The 18,264-nt window shown below is 37.9% G+C and overlaps 1 protein-coding gene across 1 annotated transcript in view; it reads left to right on the top strand.

Annotated features, from left to right (window-relative positions):
- Window positions 1-219: 219 nt before the first annotated feature.
- Window positions 220-18,264, top strand: part of ARHGAP8 (Rho GTPase activating protein 8) — a 65,691-nt gene continuing 47,646 nt past the window's right edge. The window contains 2 exon segments of the mRNA XM_048300618.1: window positions 220-364; window positions 10,913-11,050. Of these exon segments, the coding sequence (XP_048156575.1) occupies window positions 220-364; window positions 10,913-11,050 (283 nt within the window).

The raw sequence follows: 18,264 nt of genomic DNA on the forward strand, positions 1-18,264 counted from the left end.
GAAAGAACTGAGAAGGTTCTAAATATTCCCAGAAAGGAGATTAAAACCAAATGAGATTAAATATTGTTGCCAAGAAATTGATGTATTTTATTTAATAGTAGAGAGGCAAAGAGAAGGAAAGAGAAAAAAAAGAAATAAATAGAAAAAGAAGTGTGCCTGGGGGAACAGGGAGAGGTGACAGGGGTTAGGTGGAAGCATATCACCCATCCGAGGGTCCCGATGACGTCTTGTTGCTCCCCTCCATCTGGTCTTCTGGTGGCGAGGGTCCCCTGTCGCCACCGTGGCTACACTGCCACACGCCATGCCATGCCACCACATGCCAAAGAGTACAGAATCCTGTGGATTAATATACGCTTTGGGCCAGGTGGGAACACTCACGTGTCTCTCTTGCAGGGGCTAGCTTGATACTGTCCCTTGCAACACTGAGGGTCTGTTGCATCATCTCTGGTGCTCTGGTGCAAGGTCTGGGGACCCCTTTGAGGAGGACCCCTGGGATGGGCCATGTCACCCCCTTCTGCTGTGGATAAGCTTCTGACCAGAGGCTTTTCCAAGATACCCAAAGCCTCTCCTCCCCCCACCCTTTGGTGCAGGGGGTCTGTTCGAGCCTGGCAGCTGATAGCCCTGGGGCTGTGGTCTCCACCTTGGAGGTGTTAAGCCTGTGCTCTGTGAATGTTCCCAGCCCTGAGTTGTTACTTTATCTTATGTTCATCAGTGAGCAGTGTAAGGCCTCAGTCAGGGACCCATCCAGGGTGCGGTAGTCTTTTTTGCAGCTTTTGTAATACAGTTTTACATGTCCTTTAAGAAAATGTTTAGGGCATAAAATATAATATTTCAGTTTCTGACACCACCTCTGTATGAAGGTTAAAGAAAACCTATTACATATGATTTGTTAGACCAGTGAATGTAAGGTCTATAAATGCATGATAATGTGCATGCTGAGAATCCAGGGTATTGGATGCTCCATCCTGAAACACTTCATGGTATCTTTTATCACATAGCTAAGAAGAACTAGAGAAGATTCAGAATATAAATCTAATGAGTCTGTTCTTAATTTTAAGAAAGCATTGAATTATTAGGAAAGAATGTATAACCTGCCATACAAGAAATAGGCAAGACCAAAGTGTTTTTGTTCACAGAGTCTACACGTCTGTCTTTACTATTATTGTTCAGTAGCTAAATCTGTCACGTGAGGCTGAAGAAAACCACAAAATTATTATGTTTGCTATATACATAATCTTTCATGTGTTTACACATATTAAATATATAGAATAATTGCAGCAATGAGAAAAGTCAGGAGTTTCATAGGATTCTTTATCTCAGTCTTACTCTGTGTTTTGGTCAATGTTACTAATGAAAGTCTGTAATGTCAGGTGAGCTTCCACTTTCGGAAGCTGTCCCAAACTGTGGAAGCTACTTGCTTGTGAAACCCCACCTGCAGAGCAGCCTCCAGGTCTGGGGTCCCAGCTCAGGAAGGACATGGAGCTGCTGGAGCGAGTCCAGAGGAGGCACCAAGTTGATCCAAGGGATGGAGCACCTCTCCCACGAGGAAAGGCTGAGGGAATTAGGTTTGTTCAGCCTGGAGAAGAGAAGTTTCAGGATGACCTAATTGTGGCCTTCCGGTACCTGAAGGAGGCAACAACAAAGATAGAGAGAGACTATTTAGAAGAACCTGGAGTGACAGGTCAAGGGGAGATTGTGTTCAACCTGACAGAGAGTAGGTTTAGATGGGATGTTAAGAAGAAGTTCTTTCCTGTGAGGGTGGTGAGGCCCTGGCACAGGTTGCTGAGAGAAGCTGTGTCTGCCCCACCCCTGGAAGTGTTCAAGTGTTGGACTGGGCTTGGAGCAACCTGGTCTAGTGGAAGGTGTCCCTGCCCATGGCATGGGGTGGGATGAGATGAGCTTTAATGTCCTTTCCAACCCAAACCATTCTGGGATTCTGTGATTCTATGAAATATAAAATTGTTTTTGAAATTTTCTTCCGTTGTAATTTCAAAGCATCTATAAAAATCTAGTGGGGGATGTGATTTGAAAAATCAAGATTCTGAGGATGAGATGTGCTGATGTGAATAGAGGCAAAATTGACGTGGACTGCATTATGGGAGGATTTGGGTTCAGGGTTACAGCTGACAACAAACCAGCTGTTGTTACTGCTGGATTATATGGCTAGTATTGAAGACATGAACTGGTTTGGGCTTTCCTGAGCCCCTTGACATCAGCAGAGCAGTAACTGAGTTACCTGAAACACTCACTGACTGCCTTGTCAGCTCCATGGACACTGTGCATTGAACTCTTGAAGTAAAACACTTCCATGCTTTACAGCATTACATTTCCTGCACAGTAAGTTATCATAACGTAACAAATTAGCCATGTTGCAAATATTTAATCTTAATACTTGTGAGTTAATGGAGAAGTAATTGGTTTGGGCAGACCAACAGCTAGCTGGGTCTTCAGTGCACTGGTTAAGAAACAGTCCAGTGCAAATAAAGAAACAGTGAGATGACAGGTGTTGTTACCATCATTTAACTTGATTTTGAATTGTTTATAGCTAAACATGGGCTATATGATCACCATATCAAATGGCTTTTGGAACTCCAGTACTTTACAGTACTGTTCTGTTTCGTGCAGCTCAGAAGTGGAAGGGATGATGGTAAGCCTGGGTATTTTGGCAAGAACTAGAAACCTTGACCTGTGTTGCATAAATATAAGAAGAATATGAATTTACTTTAAAAGCCCTAATTTATTCCAGCCAGAAGAATCCCCAGTGAATAATTATGCAATTAAAAGAACCCTTTTTACACAATACACCAACATTTTGTTCAAAAACTTGTCAGAGGAATTTAATTAAACCCCACAATCCTAAAAATATACTTGTCTGCAACTGAAAGTATGTAATCCCTTGGGATGGAAGCTAGTTAAACATGAGTTCAACCCAACATAATTCTGCCACATTAGTGTGTACTACAGTGTATTAATTTGGAAGCAAGTTCCATAGATGACTGATCATTAGCATTTATTATGATTACATTATAGTAATTTTTGTTTAGTCAATAACCAGTGTCTTGGGGTGACTTTATGATGTGTATCCCATATCGCTGCCCTATGCCCAGGAATTAATTTTGTGCCTTTCTATGCCTTTAAACTGAGCCTGAGAGGGGGGAGAAAAACTTCTTCAAAGCAGTTTGCAGCTTGTTCAAGGTCACACAGAGATAGAGGGTTTTTTTCATCTGCAGCAGCAGAGTGAGAGTGGGGGAAGCACCCTGCTTGCTTTCGGCCAGTTTTTCAGCCCCTTTTTCTTTCTCTGGAGAGAGACGGAGAGTTGAACTTTTGTTTTCCTGGGACTTTGTTTTTTCTTTTTTTTCTCTGCTGGACTGTTTCAACATCAGAATACATTGGGAGGAATTTCCACCGAGGCCTTGGCCCTGGAGGTGGGCCCACCACCCTGTCCCAGTGACAAGGAGGGGGAGAGAGAGATCTATGGAAGAACTCTGAAATTTTCCCAGGTTTCTCTCAGCAGAGCGAGAGGTTTTATTATTTAGCATCATTATCCTTTTCCTGTGTGTTTGTTAAATAAATAGTTTTTATCTCTTTCACTTTCCTTTGAGGAATTTTTTTTTTTTTCCCCCGAGCCTGGTGGGGGAGGGCTGGTTGTAACCTGCCTTCTCTCAGAGGATATATTTCTAAATTTGGCCAAACAGGCACAACCAGTTATGCTGAATCCAAAACATGTAGTGTATTGTATTGCATTGCAGCCACTTATCCATGTTCAGATAATTTTGTCCTAATGATGGAGCAAATTTAAAAGGTTTTCTTTCAATTGGTTATACATTAGTCACTTTTTTTTTTACCTCATGTGCTTGTACTGTGCTAGATGAACAAGTGGATGTGATAAGAAAATATCTGCACTGTTTCAGACAACAAAAAAGTATTTCCAAAATCTCTATGCTAGTAATGGCTAGAAATAGTCCCTTTACTTTAGTGCTGTCTGAACCAAGAATGTCTGATACATACAGGTATTTATATGCAGAAAATAAACACTTTTTATTTCACTCTGACATGCTTAATCATTTCCCATAAATAGATTTTTGACTCCTTCAGCATAAAAAGGTATGGCAGGGTGTACGGGGAAGAGATTGTGCTCACATATTTTGTGGTCAGTGAAATGACAGTGTATCACAGGTTTTCCAGTAGAGGAAAACTGGTGATGGGGAGTCAAGGTTTAAGATTTCCTTACCTGCTCCAGTCCTGCGACAGTGATCACAAGCATTATAAAGGCAGGCAAGGTGCAATATACTTAGAGGTTGGACATACAGTGTAACTGTAGAAAAATGTTTCATCAAGTGAGTGTCAGCATGAAATTCTTCCCTGTGAGGGTGGTGAGGCTCTCGCAAAGAGAACCTGTGTCCAAGGCCAGGATGGGGCTTGGAGCAACCTTGTCTAGTGGAAGGTGTCCCTGCCCATGGCAGGGGGTGGGATGAGATGCTCTTTAAGGTTTTTTCCAACCCACACCAGACTGTGATTCTATGATCCTGGAATAAGCACTGAAAAGACCCAACTGCATGAACTTTGGCTTCTAAGCATAGGACAATATATACCATCACTGAGTAAACACTGCTCGCCTGTTTTCCAAGTTGAAATTGAATGGATTAGCCCAGTAGAAAATTGCTGTCAGAGAAATCAGCACTGTTTGATCAGTGTAGAACTTGGTAGGATAGAGCACAGATGCTCTTGACAGGGAGACAGTCTTCCTTTCTTTCTAATTTTCAAGGCTGTGCCTCAATCCATTGAGGAATTGACTTTTGTGTGTGCTCCTTCTCTGATCATTCTATGAAGAGAGACTCAAAATCCCCTAAAATAGTGTGATATAGAAAGAATAAAGTATTTGGTTTGTTTATAAGGACATACAAATTTAGGTTTTACCTTTTCCTCTTCCATTTTAACATAATATTTTTTCATGTTAGCTTTAAAACCAGGTAAGTTTTTGTGTTATTTCTGGGACAGAGTAGTGATACTACATAGCACAGTGTTATTTTGTATGGAGAACTGGCAGTTTTCACAATTATGAATTTTTTACTGATTTTATTAATTCTGAAAGAGCAGAGGTGTCAATGTAACATGTAAGAACCCAAATAGTGTTATATTTTATGCACACAATAAATGCTAAACAGTTGCAGGAATATTTCTAATATTTTGCTTTAAATATTAGCATGACATTTTTCTGTGCTCAGTGATATGGTCATCAATTTATATAGTTCCAGTGAGGAATAGTGATTACACTTTTAAATTTGATTGAAATAACCATACATAGTAGTATAAACTTTTGTAAACTTGCATTGAACTTTTCAAAATAATAATTCTATAATTCTAAATATTAACTTACAAACCTGTGTGGCATCAGCATTCAAATTCTTTGGGTTTCTTTTCGAGTTGTCAAATTATTTCAGCAGAGAGAGGCCCAAAGAACCAGAGCCCTGTCTGTGCTCTTGCTGTCAGTCTCAGTGTCTATTTGTTGATTTTCACCAATGTATTGCCAACAAAGAATGAGTGGCAGGTCAGTAAAGAATATGAAAATACACTATACCAAACAGCTGAAACCAGCTGATAATGAGAAATATAGACTTGAAGTTTGGTAGACATTGTGTAGGAAATACACTGTGGAAAAATACTATTTAGGGCAGACAACCTAGGGGAAGGAAAGGAGAATGTTTTGAAAACATTTTTCATGAGTACATTATGCGCTCAGCTCATGTATTGCTGTGTTTATAGACTCTGTAGCAAATTTCCTGCAGTATTATAAATAATAAAATAATCTCCTGAAACCCATTTACCTGGTTTTGTATCTGATACCCCTTAGCAGATACTGGCTTTGCACAGAATTCTCATCCTATCAAAATGTAAATTGCAGACTGATGTTACACGGTAAGCTTGTCACACCGTTTAAAAATAACAAAGAATATCAGTGGAAGGCAAGAACATCAGAGAAAAAAATGAAGAGAAACCACACTATTTACATTTGAATAAGAACATATCTGACAGCTGAGTGTACAAAAAGAATAGGTGTCAAAGACGCCTGTGCCTTGACAAATGTTGGAGGAATCTCTTGCCTTTGTTTGGACTCTCTGTAGATGAGAGTTCATTACCAGGCAGTTCGTTTTGTGACTGCCTTCATTTCCGCTGAAGTAATACTCCTTTAGAGATGTCAGCAAGTAATAACCTTGCCTTTGGAGGAACACAGTCTGCGATATTTTGTAAAATACTTCAAATTTTCTATTATTAATAAAAAGCTTGTAGTTTGGCTCTTTTCAGGGCTTTTTGTTTTAATAACCTTTCTGATGGGGTGAGTTTGGGGAAGGCACTAAATCTGAGACTTTACTAGAAACAGTGATATCTGGCATGGGAACACTGTTAAGGAGATTATGTTATCTCCCAGGAACAGAGAATGCTGCGGTCAACAGGAAATCAATTTCTGAGGGTGCTACACTAAGTGTGTCTCCTAACTGGAAACTTTCTAATTGTAGCCCCAAGGGAACAGTAAGCTGAAAACCAGGCAGATGGCTTCTTCCCCATTTCCCTTATTCTTTGATTCCATGTAAATAATTTCTAGCTTCCCAATAACTTTTTGTGTTAAACATTTGTAAATGTTTTAGCGCTATCATAGTTAGCCTCACTTGTACAGTAACTTTGAGGTTGAAAAGCCAGATGTCTTTCAGCAAGTTTTGGGGAGATTTAAATCTGCCCTCTCTAGACCGAGCCACTACTTCTAACTAGCATTAGTAATTAGTATGAAGGAGAAGCTGTATTTTGTCCCATGCTATGTATTGAAGGATTGTATTTATTTTTTTCCTTCAAGCAGCGGCAGAAGAAGATGGCTTTTTTTCCTTCTTCTATAAATTTATTGAGACCTTTATTACTCACGCCATCTAAAAAGCATTCTGGTGTCAAAGATATAGCCTAATTTTTATGACTTATGATTTCATTCATGGTTTATGGTTTAAATTCAATAGACTGGAAAGGCCTGAGGTAAATAGGTACTTCAGAAGGAAGGTAAAGCCCCATTTCCTTTTAAGAGATTTTGGAAATACTTGGTCGGGATGAAGTCCACGAAGCTCAGATATAGTGAACATTGGCTTTGTTTGCTCTGAAAGTATGAATTCACAGGTCCTTGAAAACTTCTTCAAGTCCTTACATTCCTACAAAATATAAACCTTTTGTTTAGGAACAAATGCGAGAAAATGTTCAGATAAGATAGAAGAAGTCAGCTTTCCTTATTTTATCCTCATTTCCTTTTTTTGCAGCTTGGCTTCATAAACACATTTAAATTTTGTTCATTCACAGTAGTTATTTATGCATCGTTTATTCCTGACCATCACAGGTGCAGATAAGCAGATAATATACCAAGTACTTATGAGCAAGCCATCTCACTAAATAATCTACCATACCTGGTACAGATTAATTGCTAAAAAAAATACATTATCACATCAGTTACTAACTGTGAATCTTAGAAATATCTGAATATCAATATCTATCAATAATAAAGTACTAATTGGACTATCAATCACTATGCATTTTTAAAAGTAATACAAATCTGACCCAGAAGTGCTCTTTTTTAAAAGAATATCAGTGCTCAGTGAGAAATGGAATAATGTTCTTTTTTGAACTTAATGGGACTTTCCCCTGTGTGTATGGACTTAATTAAATTGAGTTTCCTGTAAGTGGACCTAATTATTTTCAACAAGGAACAAGTAAGATTGTTACAAAATACCTGGTAAGTTTATGAAAATATTCTAAGTGGTAGAACCTGCAGCAAGCAGGCAAACTGTCTGGACTTCTTTTGGTCCAAAATAATTTCCCAGTTTGAGTGATTTGAAGGAGCAATACAAAATCTAATGTCTTGGCAGACATGCTTGTGTATGCCTTTTTTCAACCACCAGGCCATGAATTTGCCCATTTTGTTTTTATTTAACATGTTCAGATCATACCAAACTGATGTAAACCAAGGGGGTAAAAGAAATTCAAAGGAGAGGCCTAAAAGCTCAATTTCTTTCTCACCCCCACACCTGACTCTGGGTTTTTAATGTAAGGGAAGTACTAATTTGGAAGTACTCATTTTGCTTTTTGGAGCAGCTGCTTGGGGAAACAGATCCTCTAAATCCTGTTTTTTGGTCCTGATGATAATTTTGAGTGTGTTCCTTAGTATTCTGTTTGCTAAGCACAGAGCTTTGACAAAAAGCAGTGATTACACACAGGAACTGTGGGGGTTTTTTATATGTTAGCGCTCTCTTGAAATTTTCATGAGCTCTTTCATGTGAAGTATGAGGTATATAAAACTTAGAATTGCTATAGAAAAGTGACCTGGTGTGAGGGTACGGAGTGTATATATCAACATCTACATCAAGAAAAAAATAAGTTTTAAGTTCTTTTCAGGAGTGAATTAGTCAGAAATTCTGATATTTGTCATTAATGTTGTGTAATACTTAAGTACTTTGAGGAACAACCCCCCTGAAATAAAAAAAGGTCTGTTTGTTCGAACTCTTTGTTATTAATTCATAGCTTTTCTTTTTTTTAGATTGCAGTTTTACAATACTTTTATAACACTCTTGTAAGAAAATGGTAGCCAAATGTCAACAAGGTTTTTCCTGTACAACAACTGGGCAGTAGGATTTCTAGGGTGGGTTTTTTGTTTCTTTTGCTATTTGTGTAGCACATAAAATGTGCCACATTGTGATGATAGCTTCCTTTGTTTATTTTTGTAGGGCTACATGGCAGGGGGGATGAACCCCAACACTTTGGAACATCTCAAAGTCAGATTGGTTGTTTCTTTTGTATTTTTGAGCATACTCTCCACTTTTGATAACACAGCTCCCACTTCACATACTCACAGATGAGCATCTACTATTTCCTTTTCTCTTTTCCCTTTGGAACTTTCTTGCCTTAGGTGGTTACGGTGCCCAGATATGAACGGAAAAAAAAAAAAGCAAAACCCCTAATAAACAAAATAGTGCTTTACTTGTTCTGAGCTTTAACATGACTTAAATATTTTTACAAAGAAAAAATTGTGGAATTTACCTACTGCATTATGTTTGCATTATTATTCTTCCCAGCTTTTGGGGAAAAACCATTCAGTAAAGTCAAAGAATACTTTCTCAGTTAAGGTTAGTGTAGCTTTTTATGTATGATAAGCTTTCAAAAGGTAGAAAAATACACGTTTTGGAGATAGTAGGAGTTTAAACATTTTTGTGTATAGGAAGAGGACTCTAATGCTGTCTGTCTAAAGGCAGATTTTTTTTCCTGATTTATTTTCTGAGAAGGCTTTTATGTGAATTCAGACATAAAGAAATGTAAAAGTGGTACACATGTTGCTGAATCCTTTGTGTTTTGGAGAAGCCCAGCCACCAGTGGCATGTTTCATCCTTGTGAAATGCTTTTTTGGTACAAATAATGTTAAAAATGAGACAATAAAGCCTTCATGTGGCTGGTTGCAGGATAGAAAGATACTGAGAAACTGTGAGTGGAAAACATTCCAAAATATTTAATATGAGTTTTTCTCTAAAACTTACTAGCTGCTGGCACATAAATCTGTCTGAAATCATTATTTATTTTCTCTGCCCTAGTGTGCCCTGCATGTTGGTCAAGGAACATGAACTATGCCGATGATGAGAAGACAAAATGTTCTAGTACTTTTTAATGTGACACTAGTAATGTTATAGATCATACAATAATGGAATGCCAGGTTGGAAGGGGACCTTAGGAGTAATGTGGTCCAACTTCTCTTAGCAAAGGCACAGTTCAGACAAAATGGCTCAGCACCATGTCCAGCAGACTCTTCCAAGTGTCCAAACTGATAGATAAAAATGTTAGTTCTACCTTATTAAAACCTGCAAGATAAAAAGAGGTGGATGATGTACTGCAGGTGGTGCACCATAAACCGTTAGTTTTTCTCTTTACCTGTGTCTTCTCTTAAGCCACCAAGACACTTGTGTATTAGTTATTACTAATTACCCCAGATTCTGTTCATTTGGATATGTACTTAGTATGAGCTTTTTTTTTAACCTTACAACAGTTTGGAAAAAACTTGGGTGTGAAACAAAACCCCCAACAAACCCAGAAAGTCCTGGAACAAGATTAACACAGTGTTGCTCTTTTCAGTATTGAGTATATATTACTTCTAGTATCTAGTCCAGAATCTACTGAAGTTGGGAGAAGGCTGCCCATTTTACTGAGATTTTACTGGGCTTTTGAGCAGTAATTTACACCCTTACTTGGCCTCTAGCTGGAGTATATGCTGGATGGACACTTGGCTGCCTTGCTCATTCCAGGTTCAGATGGACACTTGGCTGCCTTGCCCATTCCAGGTTCAGAAGGTTAAAGCATTTCAAGGGGACAGTGGGTTTTGGGGAAGGTGAGATGGAGATTTGTTTGCAATTTGCTACCCTTATGTAAGCTGTGAATCTGCTCTGGAGAGTGTTCACATGAGGTGTTAATGTGGAGTAGCTGTCAATGGATATGGCAGCAGCTGCAAGTTTGGCTTCTCTGTTTGGGCAACCTTGAAATAAAATGCAGGAAGTTGTAGATGGATCCAGGCAGATTAAGGGAGTGTAAAAAATTATGAGACAACAACAGCAGTCATGAATAGCAAGGTCTCAGCATGCCAGCTGTCCAGTCATAGAGATTTTTGTGAGCATCACAGGAGATATTAATCTTAAGGAGTGTGTGAAGATAGATCTGGGGTATTGAAGAGTTTCTTTTCCCACACAAGAGAAAGTGTAAAGAACAAGAAGCTGACTTGTAACTGCAATGGATAGTGATAAAGACCTGTGGTTTTGTCAAACTGAGCTAAAATTCAACCCTTCAATGGTGTATCAGAGACAGAAGTTTTTCGCTGTTCATGAACACTTGTTCTCGCTTGCTCCTTTAGAACTGCAGAAAGATGAAATGGATGATACACACTCAGAACAGGAAGAAACATTTCTGCCTTCACCACTTGAGAATCCTGAGCTAAATATCAATCACCCCTACTATGATGTTGCAAGACATGGCATCATCCAGTTGGCAGGTATGTTTGGAAAATCCTATGGTTTTACCTTACTACACACATTATCACATTTTCTTTACTGTACTCAAGGTCATACATAGGAATCATGTTGATGCTTTCAGCCTTCATCCTCAAGTGCACTCATCTGTAGATGAATTATGAGCCAAATATTTGAAATTAATCTTGCTTTAAAATATAACTACAGCAATATCTTATGATCTAAGGCCTAACTGTGACTGTGACACCTCTGTACTTCACTTGTGATAGGCTTTGTTTCCTAAATCACCTGAAGTGTTGTCATTTTTCTTGTTTGCCCTGGAAAGGCTGTGCAACAAAGAGATATCAGTTAAGTATATAAAAACTAACAAAAGGCAGAAAGGAAACAGTTGACATGAATTTTAACTGCATTTATTACCTAGATTTCTCTTGTGGCTTGGAGAGAAATTATGGATACATAGCATATTTCAATATCGGATCCTTTAATGTTTGCAGTTACTTATTTTTAAAATATTCTGGCAACATATAAGACATGCAGCCATATTTATGATATAAAAGCACCTCTTTAAAGTGTGCATTGCCTATATTTTTTTTCTTTTGGCTTATTTTTGGTATAAATGTACTTGATAAAATAGCATTAATAATCACAATCCTAAACTAAAGAAATTAGTATAGTAAGAAACTAATTGTGATATTTAATCTTCATCCTAATGACATCTAAGGTTGTGTTACATTGTATACACTTTTTGTATTTTATACTTTAGGTATATAAGCCTAGGAAAATGATGAACTCAGATTATAATACATAGATACCTTCCTGAATTTGAGCCATAAACAAGTAAACATCAAGTTTAGCAAAACCAGTGCTCTAGGGCAGTGAAATCTATGGTAATTTGACTTCTGACTGAAAATGGGAAGAGGAATTTACTCATAATAACTTCTCTCCTTGAAGCTAGTTATACACATGGTAATAATCACCTTTTACCTTGTTTGAAACGAAGCCCCCAATGTAAGACTCAAAACCATAAGCAGGGGAATAACATATTTACATTCTTGTGATTCAAAATCTTGATAACTCATGAGGATGTTTCTCTCTCAAGTATGGGGAAAATACCAAGATATTTAAGTTGTTAATGAAATCAGTGAAATCAAACTGAGAAAGTGTGATAGGTGTGTTAACGCATGCTGGATGCACCAGAGCCACTGTAACTGTCCACCTAAGAACCTCTTCCTGCTCTATTAGGCAGTGCTACATGGTGACATATCAAAAGAGATCTTCAAGCCTTTTTTTATCCTGATAATATACTCAGCATCAAATTATGTTGGGCTATGCTACTGCTACTGCTACTGCTGCAACTTCAATTATGCACAGCTATTTAGTAAATGTTTGTTGTTGCTCCTCATCCTTCATTTGCGTAAAGCTGCCCTGGAAGTTGTAAGCACTGGGTATCTGTCTGGTTTAGCTGGTGTTAATTCTAAAAGGTCCTTGTGGGAATCATTGTGACTACTGGTGATGAGCTGAACTCCCTGAGCCTCTGCTTAGACAAAGCTCCTTTTCTCCATCCCTCCAGACCAGGGGAAAGGGGAGAACTTGGCAGTCTTCCAACCTCGACTGACAAAGGAGACATTCCCTGCCTTTTCCTGAGCAGCCCTGCCTGGCTTCATTCTAAGCATGTGCCTTATTAAAGAATGGGAATATGCTCCAGTATAGTGTGGTGAAAGTGTTTTTTAAAGAGACCTACCTGTAGCTTCCATAGTTTCATTGTAGAACTTGCTTTGTATCAGTGTTTACTTGGAATAAAGTCCAAACCTTTGGTGTACTCCTGGTTTAATTTCACTGGTGCAAATTTTGCCTGAAATGTTGGATTACCTCTGATGGTTTTGTCCTTAGCACTGCAATCTTTTGTAGAGGGAAAAAATTCCCTGGCCATGTTTAAGCCCAGAAAAGAGTGACCTTACCTACAATTTCAGCCAGAAATACTTGGTGGGGGTTTGCAAGTCTGCTGGACAATTTAAATGCGAAGCACAAGCCAGTGCTGTGCTTCAGACTCCTATGCCTGCAGCCTCCAAAATAGCTCCAAGGTAGGATGCAAGAGGAGAAGGCAGAGGTGTGCAATGAGTGCAGAACACAGGAAAGGTGAGATCATACCCAAGGACATGCTTCACCTTCACAAAACAAGACCTCCCTATCCCAATGTTAATGATATGGAGTCAGGTCTGAATATTTTCAGGATTAACATTCAAACAAGGAAAAGATTCCTTCCCTTCTTGGAAGATGCCAGTCCCTTTGGAAACAAATAGTTTTTAAACAATTTGTACCTAGTTTGTAATAGCTTTCATATTTTTGAGTAAGACAAAGTATGAGTTCAGTGTTTGAAATCATTGCTGTGTTTAAGCAATTCAGAAAGCTGTTAATTTTTTATTTGGTGATTGAAAGATGAGATGTATTGCTTGAAATGACTGAAGAAAAAGAAATATTTTAGGTGAAAATATTTGCAGTAATTTATCCATCTATTACAGTCATCTAGTTTCCAACAGTTATTTAAAAAATGACCAAACCCACACTAGAATTCCTTCTTGCTTTTCATAAACTAAAATTACTTATACCTGATTTCCATAACAAGAGTTTTGACTATATGCAAAGGAGATTTTTCGAGTTGTATTCATACAGTGTAAAAATATAATTTAAGAAAAAAAAGAACATTTTAAAAACATGTAAACTTAGTTAATTGTTTATTAATTACAGACTTAGTTATGTCACAAATCCCAATGTGCAGCTGACAATTCTAAGCATATGTAAATGGAACAATGCTGTTGTGCTGGTTCTTTTTATTTCTGTTTTGAAGGAGAAGTTTCAATCTGTTTTCCTGAAAGCAAACTCAGGATTATTTTTCTTTATGGCAAAAAGGAGGGGACATATAAGCATATCAGATTCATCAAACTTCCTTATTTTCTGTGGTTGGCTGCTATAATATGATTGGTGACAACTTTTTGCAGTACCTTGTTTTGAATATGTGCTTATTTTGTTGGACTCTGTTTCTGCTGCTTGTGCTTTTATAAACTGCCAGTTACATTCTTTTATGTATTAAACAGAAATTTTAATGGAATCCAAGTCCACCATTGTTTTAATCTTTATTTTCCTCCTGAGCCTTTTGTTGCTTTTCTATTTAAAGACTTCAGGTATCCAGGTCTTTGTAGAGACTGTCCATATTTTTTTTCAAGATCTAATTGATTTCATGCCCCTTGATTTTGAACCAGTGCATTAGAAACTGATTAGAATAGGATGTGGATCAGACTGTCAAAGGTAAAGTTGTAATTTAGTTTTTTCAACATGTAAGGAAAAATTGTAGTGAATTATCTAATAAGCCTAATGTAGCTGTAGAGATGGGTCACGACAAATATATACGCTGACAACTCCAGGCAATGGCAAATGCGCCCTTTATTTCTATAAGGCCTCTTTTATGCAGTGGTTAGGCACTCGTGCTGTGTCTCTATTGGCTTCTACGTTAACACCACATAAAACTACTGGTTACTTGCAGCTAACACCCATTAGAAAACAATTCTAAGCGAATAACAGCCTCCCTAGCACATCTGTGCATTCTTCATCAGTTGTTTATGGTTTCTTGCTTCTTATTGATACTAGGCTTCTCACGGGTAAAATCAAGTTCTCAAGGGTATATAGGGATTGTGTCCAAGTCGATGTCTGTGAGACTTTCTGAACAGCTGTCAGCTTCCACAGCCTAAGGCACAAGTTCTAATAGTTTTCAATCATATCAGAGACAGCTTTGCTACTTCTTGCAATACCTTCAGGAGCAGGTCTGTGGTATGTAAATTGCAGTGCCACAGGAAAGAACTGTGTTCAAAGATTTTTTTTCCCTTTTCTTAAAAGATTTACTTTGTTCAATTTTTGAATTTCCGAAGTGTATTCCTGAAACCAGTATCTCTGACTTTCTTCCAGGAGTATCCCTTCGGGGAAAGCAACAAATCAATTGGAGATACCCAAGACCTGGGCAGATTTCACAAAGGAAGCTGAGGGCTCTGGTTCCTGACCTATTTGTAGCACAAGAGCAGATTTTAATGTGGGCTTTGTACTTTACAAAGCATGTCCAAACCATTTGGGTGTCGTCATGTTTTCCTCTTAGTAGCTAGAGAAGCTCCAAAATAAAGGCTACTATCTATGGAAAATATTTTCTGCTCTAGTGAAGAGGAAACTTGTCTGAGTGATTGAAACTTTGGTTCAAATCTTTCAGGAAGAAGTTGAATTTGGATTTTCCAAGTTCTGCATGTGTTTTTCTCAGAATGTGAAAGGAAATAAATCCTTATTTACTGCATTTCTCTCTTTGAACATTTGACTATAAGTTATAGTGTCTTTTTTAAAGACAAAACTGAGTTAATGATATCAAAATATATGGACATACTTTCTTGATGAACTTGAAAAAATATAATGCATCTCCTTTAACCATAATTTCTTGAGCAACAGGCTTGCTAAAATAAATGATGACTTTAAGTGCCAAATTCAGATGAGAATGTCAACTCATTTTAGATTTGGATATCACAGGTCGTTCTACACCTGAATACACCTCATGTAAAAGAAAAGCCTAGGCTGCTTCCCCTTTGCTAAGTCAATTTAAATTATATTCTGTTTCTATTTGACTATTCTGTTGTTTATTTGCTTTCCTTAAATTTTGTTTTATGCTTTCTCTGAATTATCAAAATAGTTGGGTTTGCATCACTGAAAGTAGTTTTGATGTTCAGCGCCCTTTTTCAGACTAGTCCAGAGAGTCAGCCAGAGTTGTATGGACATTAGAGAGGCTGACTTTAGGAATTACTTTAACTCATCCTCATTTCAACTTACTTTACAGACCTTAAGAGGAGCACAGATGAAATGAAAATAATTAAGTACATCAGAAACCAAGCTGTCTCTTTGCTTTCATCTGATCCGAAAAAAAGGTCTTATGGCAAAGTATTTTCCTTATACAAATTTTAAGAGAAAAACTACTCATGGAGAAATCTTTGATGAAGAATCTTGGCTTTCTGAGGGGAATAAGGAGGTTCCTGATGTGGGAAGTCTCCTGAAAGTTTGCTTATAGTCATTCTTGTTTAGGAAGACACCTGAGCATGTACTTGATTTTAATTGCAGTTTTAGCACTTTCCAGAACTAGCCAGGTGCAGTACAGGTGCAATCCTCTCATAGGAAGTTGGTTTCTAAGTACACATGGACATGGGTAGAATCCAGAGGAATGAATGCAAAGAAGAAACTTTGTGAAATCAAAATGAGTTGACTCTTGGAATTTAGAGTTGGTGTAATTCTCTGTATTTCCATGGTGGTTCTGGTCTCTGTCCCAAAGAATAAACATTACAGTGGCTATTTTAATACTTCATCCTTAAGCTGCATAACATATGGTGCATTACATTTTCATATCATCAGCTGAGGTGACCAATGCCAGGGAAAGAGGTCTCATCTCTACACCCAAAGTTAGAAGCTTCTCCTGTTAATATTGAGACTCAGCTGTGTTATCTTGACTGTTTTTTCTTAACTGGCTAAGAAGTTTCCCATTGTGGATGGACAGAGAACCACAGTGGATTAGTTGTGGGTGTATTTACTGTCCATTACTCGGCCTAGGCAAAACACAGATGTTTCACAATGACTTCTTAATGACTTTGTATTTCCATGAATTGTAGAGAGTAGGAAGCTTGAAAGCACAGTTTGTCTCACCATTTACCAGTGTGTAATTGAAGTTTAAGTTCATTTCCCTAGCTTAAATTCTATTAAAGAAACAAATATGAGAGCAAGTGTTTTCACTGGTGTGGCAAGTCCCCTGGATTTTGACCCTACTTCTTTTTCCATTGAAACCCATCAGAAAACTTCTGTTGACTTGAGGATCTTGTTTTGCTGTAAAGTGATCATAACAAGCTTCGGTAAATTAAAATATTTCACTTTTCACTTGTAAAATAGTAATGTTTAACATCATCAGAACAAAATCTCTTGAAAAAGTAATGTTAAAATTACAGCAGTTGAAATATCTCATTTGTGAATTGGAATGAGCTCTTTCATTAGAAAAAAAATCCTTTTAATTTGCAAGAAGCAGTTAGGAAATGCTGTGCATCCAAATTCTTAATTAAAAAAAGGTACCATCTCCTTCACCTCTTGCCCTGCCCTGTGTCTTACTGTAACATTTTTTTCCTACTGCCAAGTTTGATATCAAAAGTGATGTATGATTCGTGTCTGTTTCAGTGAAATCCAGACAAATAAAACTGCAGTAAATAGGTTGTGTTATAATGTATGTAAATCTCTGTGTAGACAGCCCACTCTCCACACCTGTTTTTGTTCATCATGCACAGGGAGGAGGCTGTTTCTGTACTGTGTTTCTAGGAGTGGCTCCATGACCACACAGCTCATAATCCTGAGCCTACCCAGGAATGTGGCTGTGAGACAGCAAGTGCTTGATCCAAAGGCAGGAGCCTTCTACCCATGTGTGAGCAAAGTCTATCAGACCTTTCCTCTGCATGAGGGATGTTTAGAAAGGGGCAGGAGGAGTGTGAGTGCCCTCAATCTTTGGGAATGTGCCCTGAGTATTTGGAGCCCAAAACCAGTGCAGAGAGATCAAGGGAGGAACACATTTTCCATGGAGGGTAAAAGAAGTTTTGATCTGAAGATGTCTGGTGACATTAAACTGGGGAATAAAGTAGGTTAACACAAAACTACACATTTGACCTGAAAGTGAAATATCAAGGAGCAAATCTGAAATTGCAGTTCTTTTTTCCTTTGTTCCCAGTAGAAGATGAGGCGTCGTTCAGTTCTAAGTTGTTGGGAAGTATGGGTTTCGGTAGAAAAATACGATCTGTTCAAGTTTGAAATCATCATACTTCCAGTTACACTCTTCTTTGTGTTTGCCACTCCCCATTTTACTTTTCAAACTTTCATGTCTTTGGGTAAAAATTCTATGCATAGAATGCAGACTGCATTGGACTGGAAAGCAAATGTTCTGGCACATGCAATAGGCATTTTCCAAGGTCACTGCCTTCCTGAGGGAGCTTTACTGTGCTCATATAAATTATTATTTCTAACAGATAAAATACCTGGAGTGCATTGTAACAGCAATTTTTTCACAAACAAGCCATGATTTAGAAAGAAATCATATTAATGTTTTAATTTTAATACATCATTCGTATTAATACATGTCACATTATAATGCCTTTATAAGTACTCTGAGAATATAAAACAAGACACTTAACTT

Source organism: Corvus hawaiiensis, chromosome 4, assembly GCF_020740725.1.
Source record: "Corvus hawaiiensis isolate bCorHaw1 chromosome 4, bCorHaw1.pri.cur, whole genome shotgun sequence".
NCBI classification, from domain to species: domain Eukaryota; kingdom Metazoa; phylum Chordata; class Aves; order Passeriformes; family Corvidae; genus Corvus; species Corvus hawaiiensis.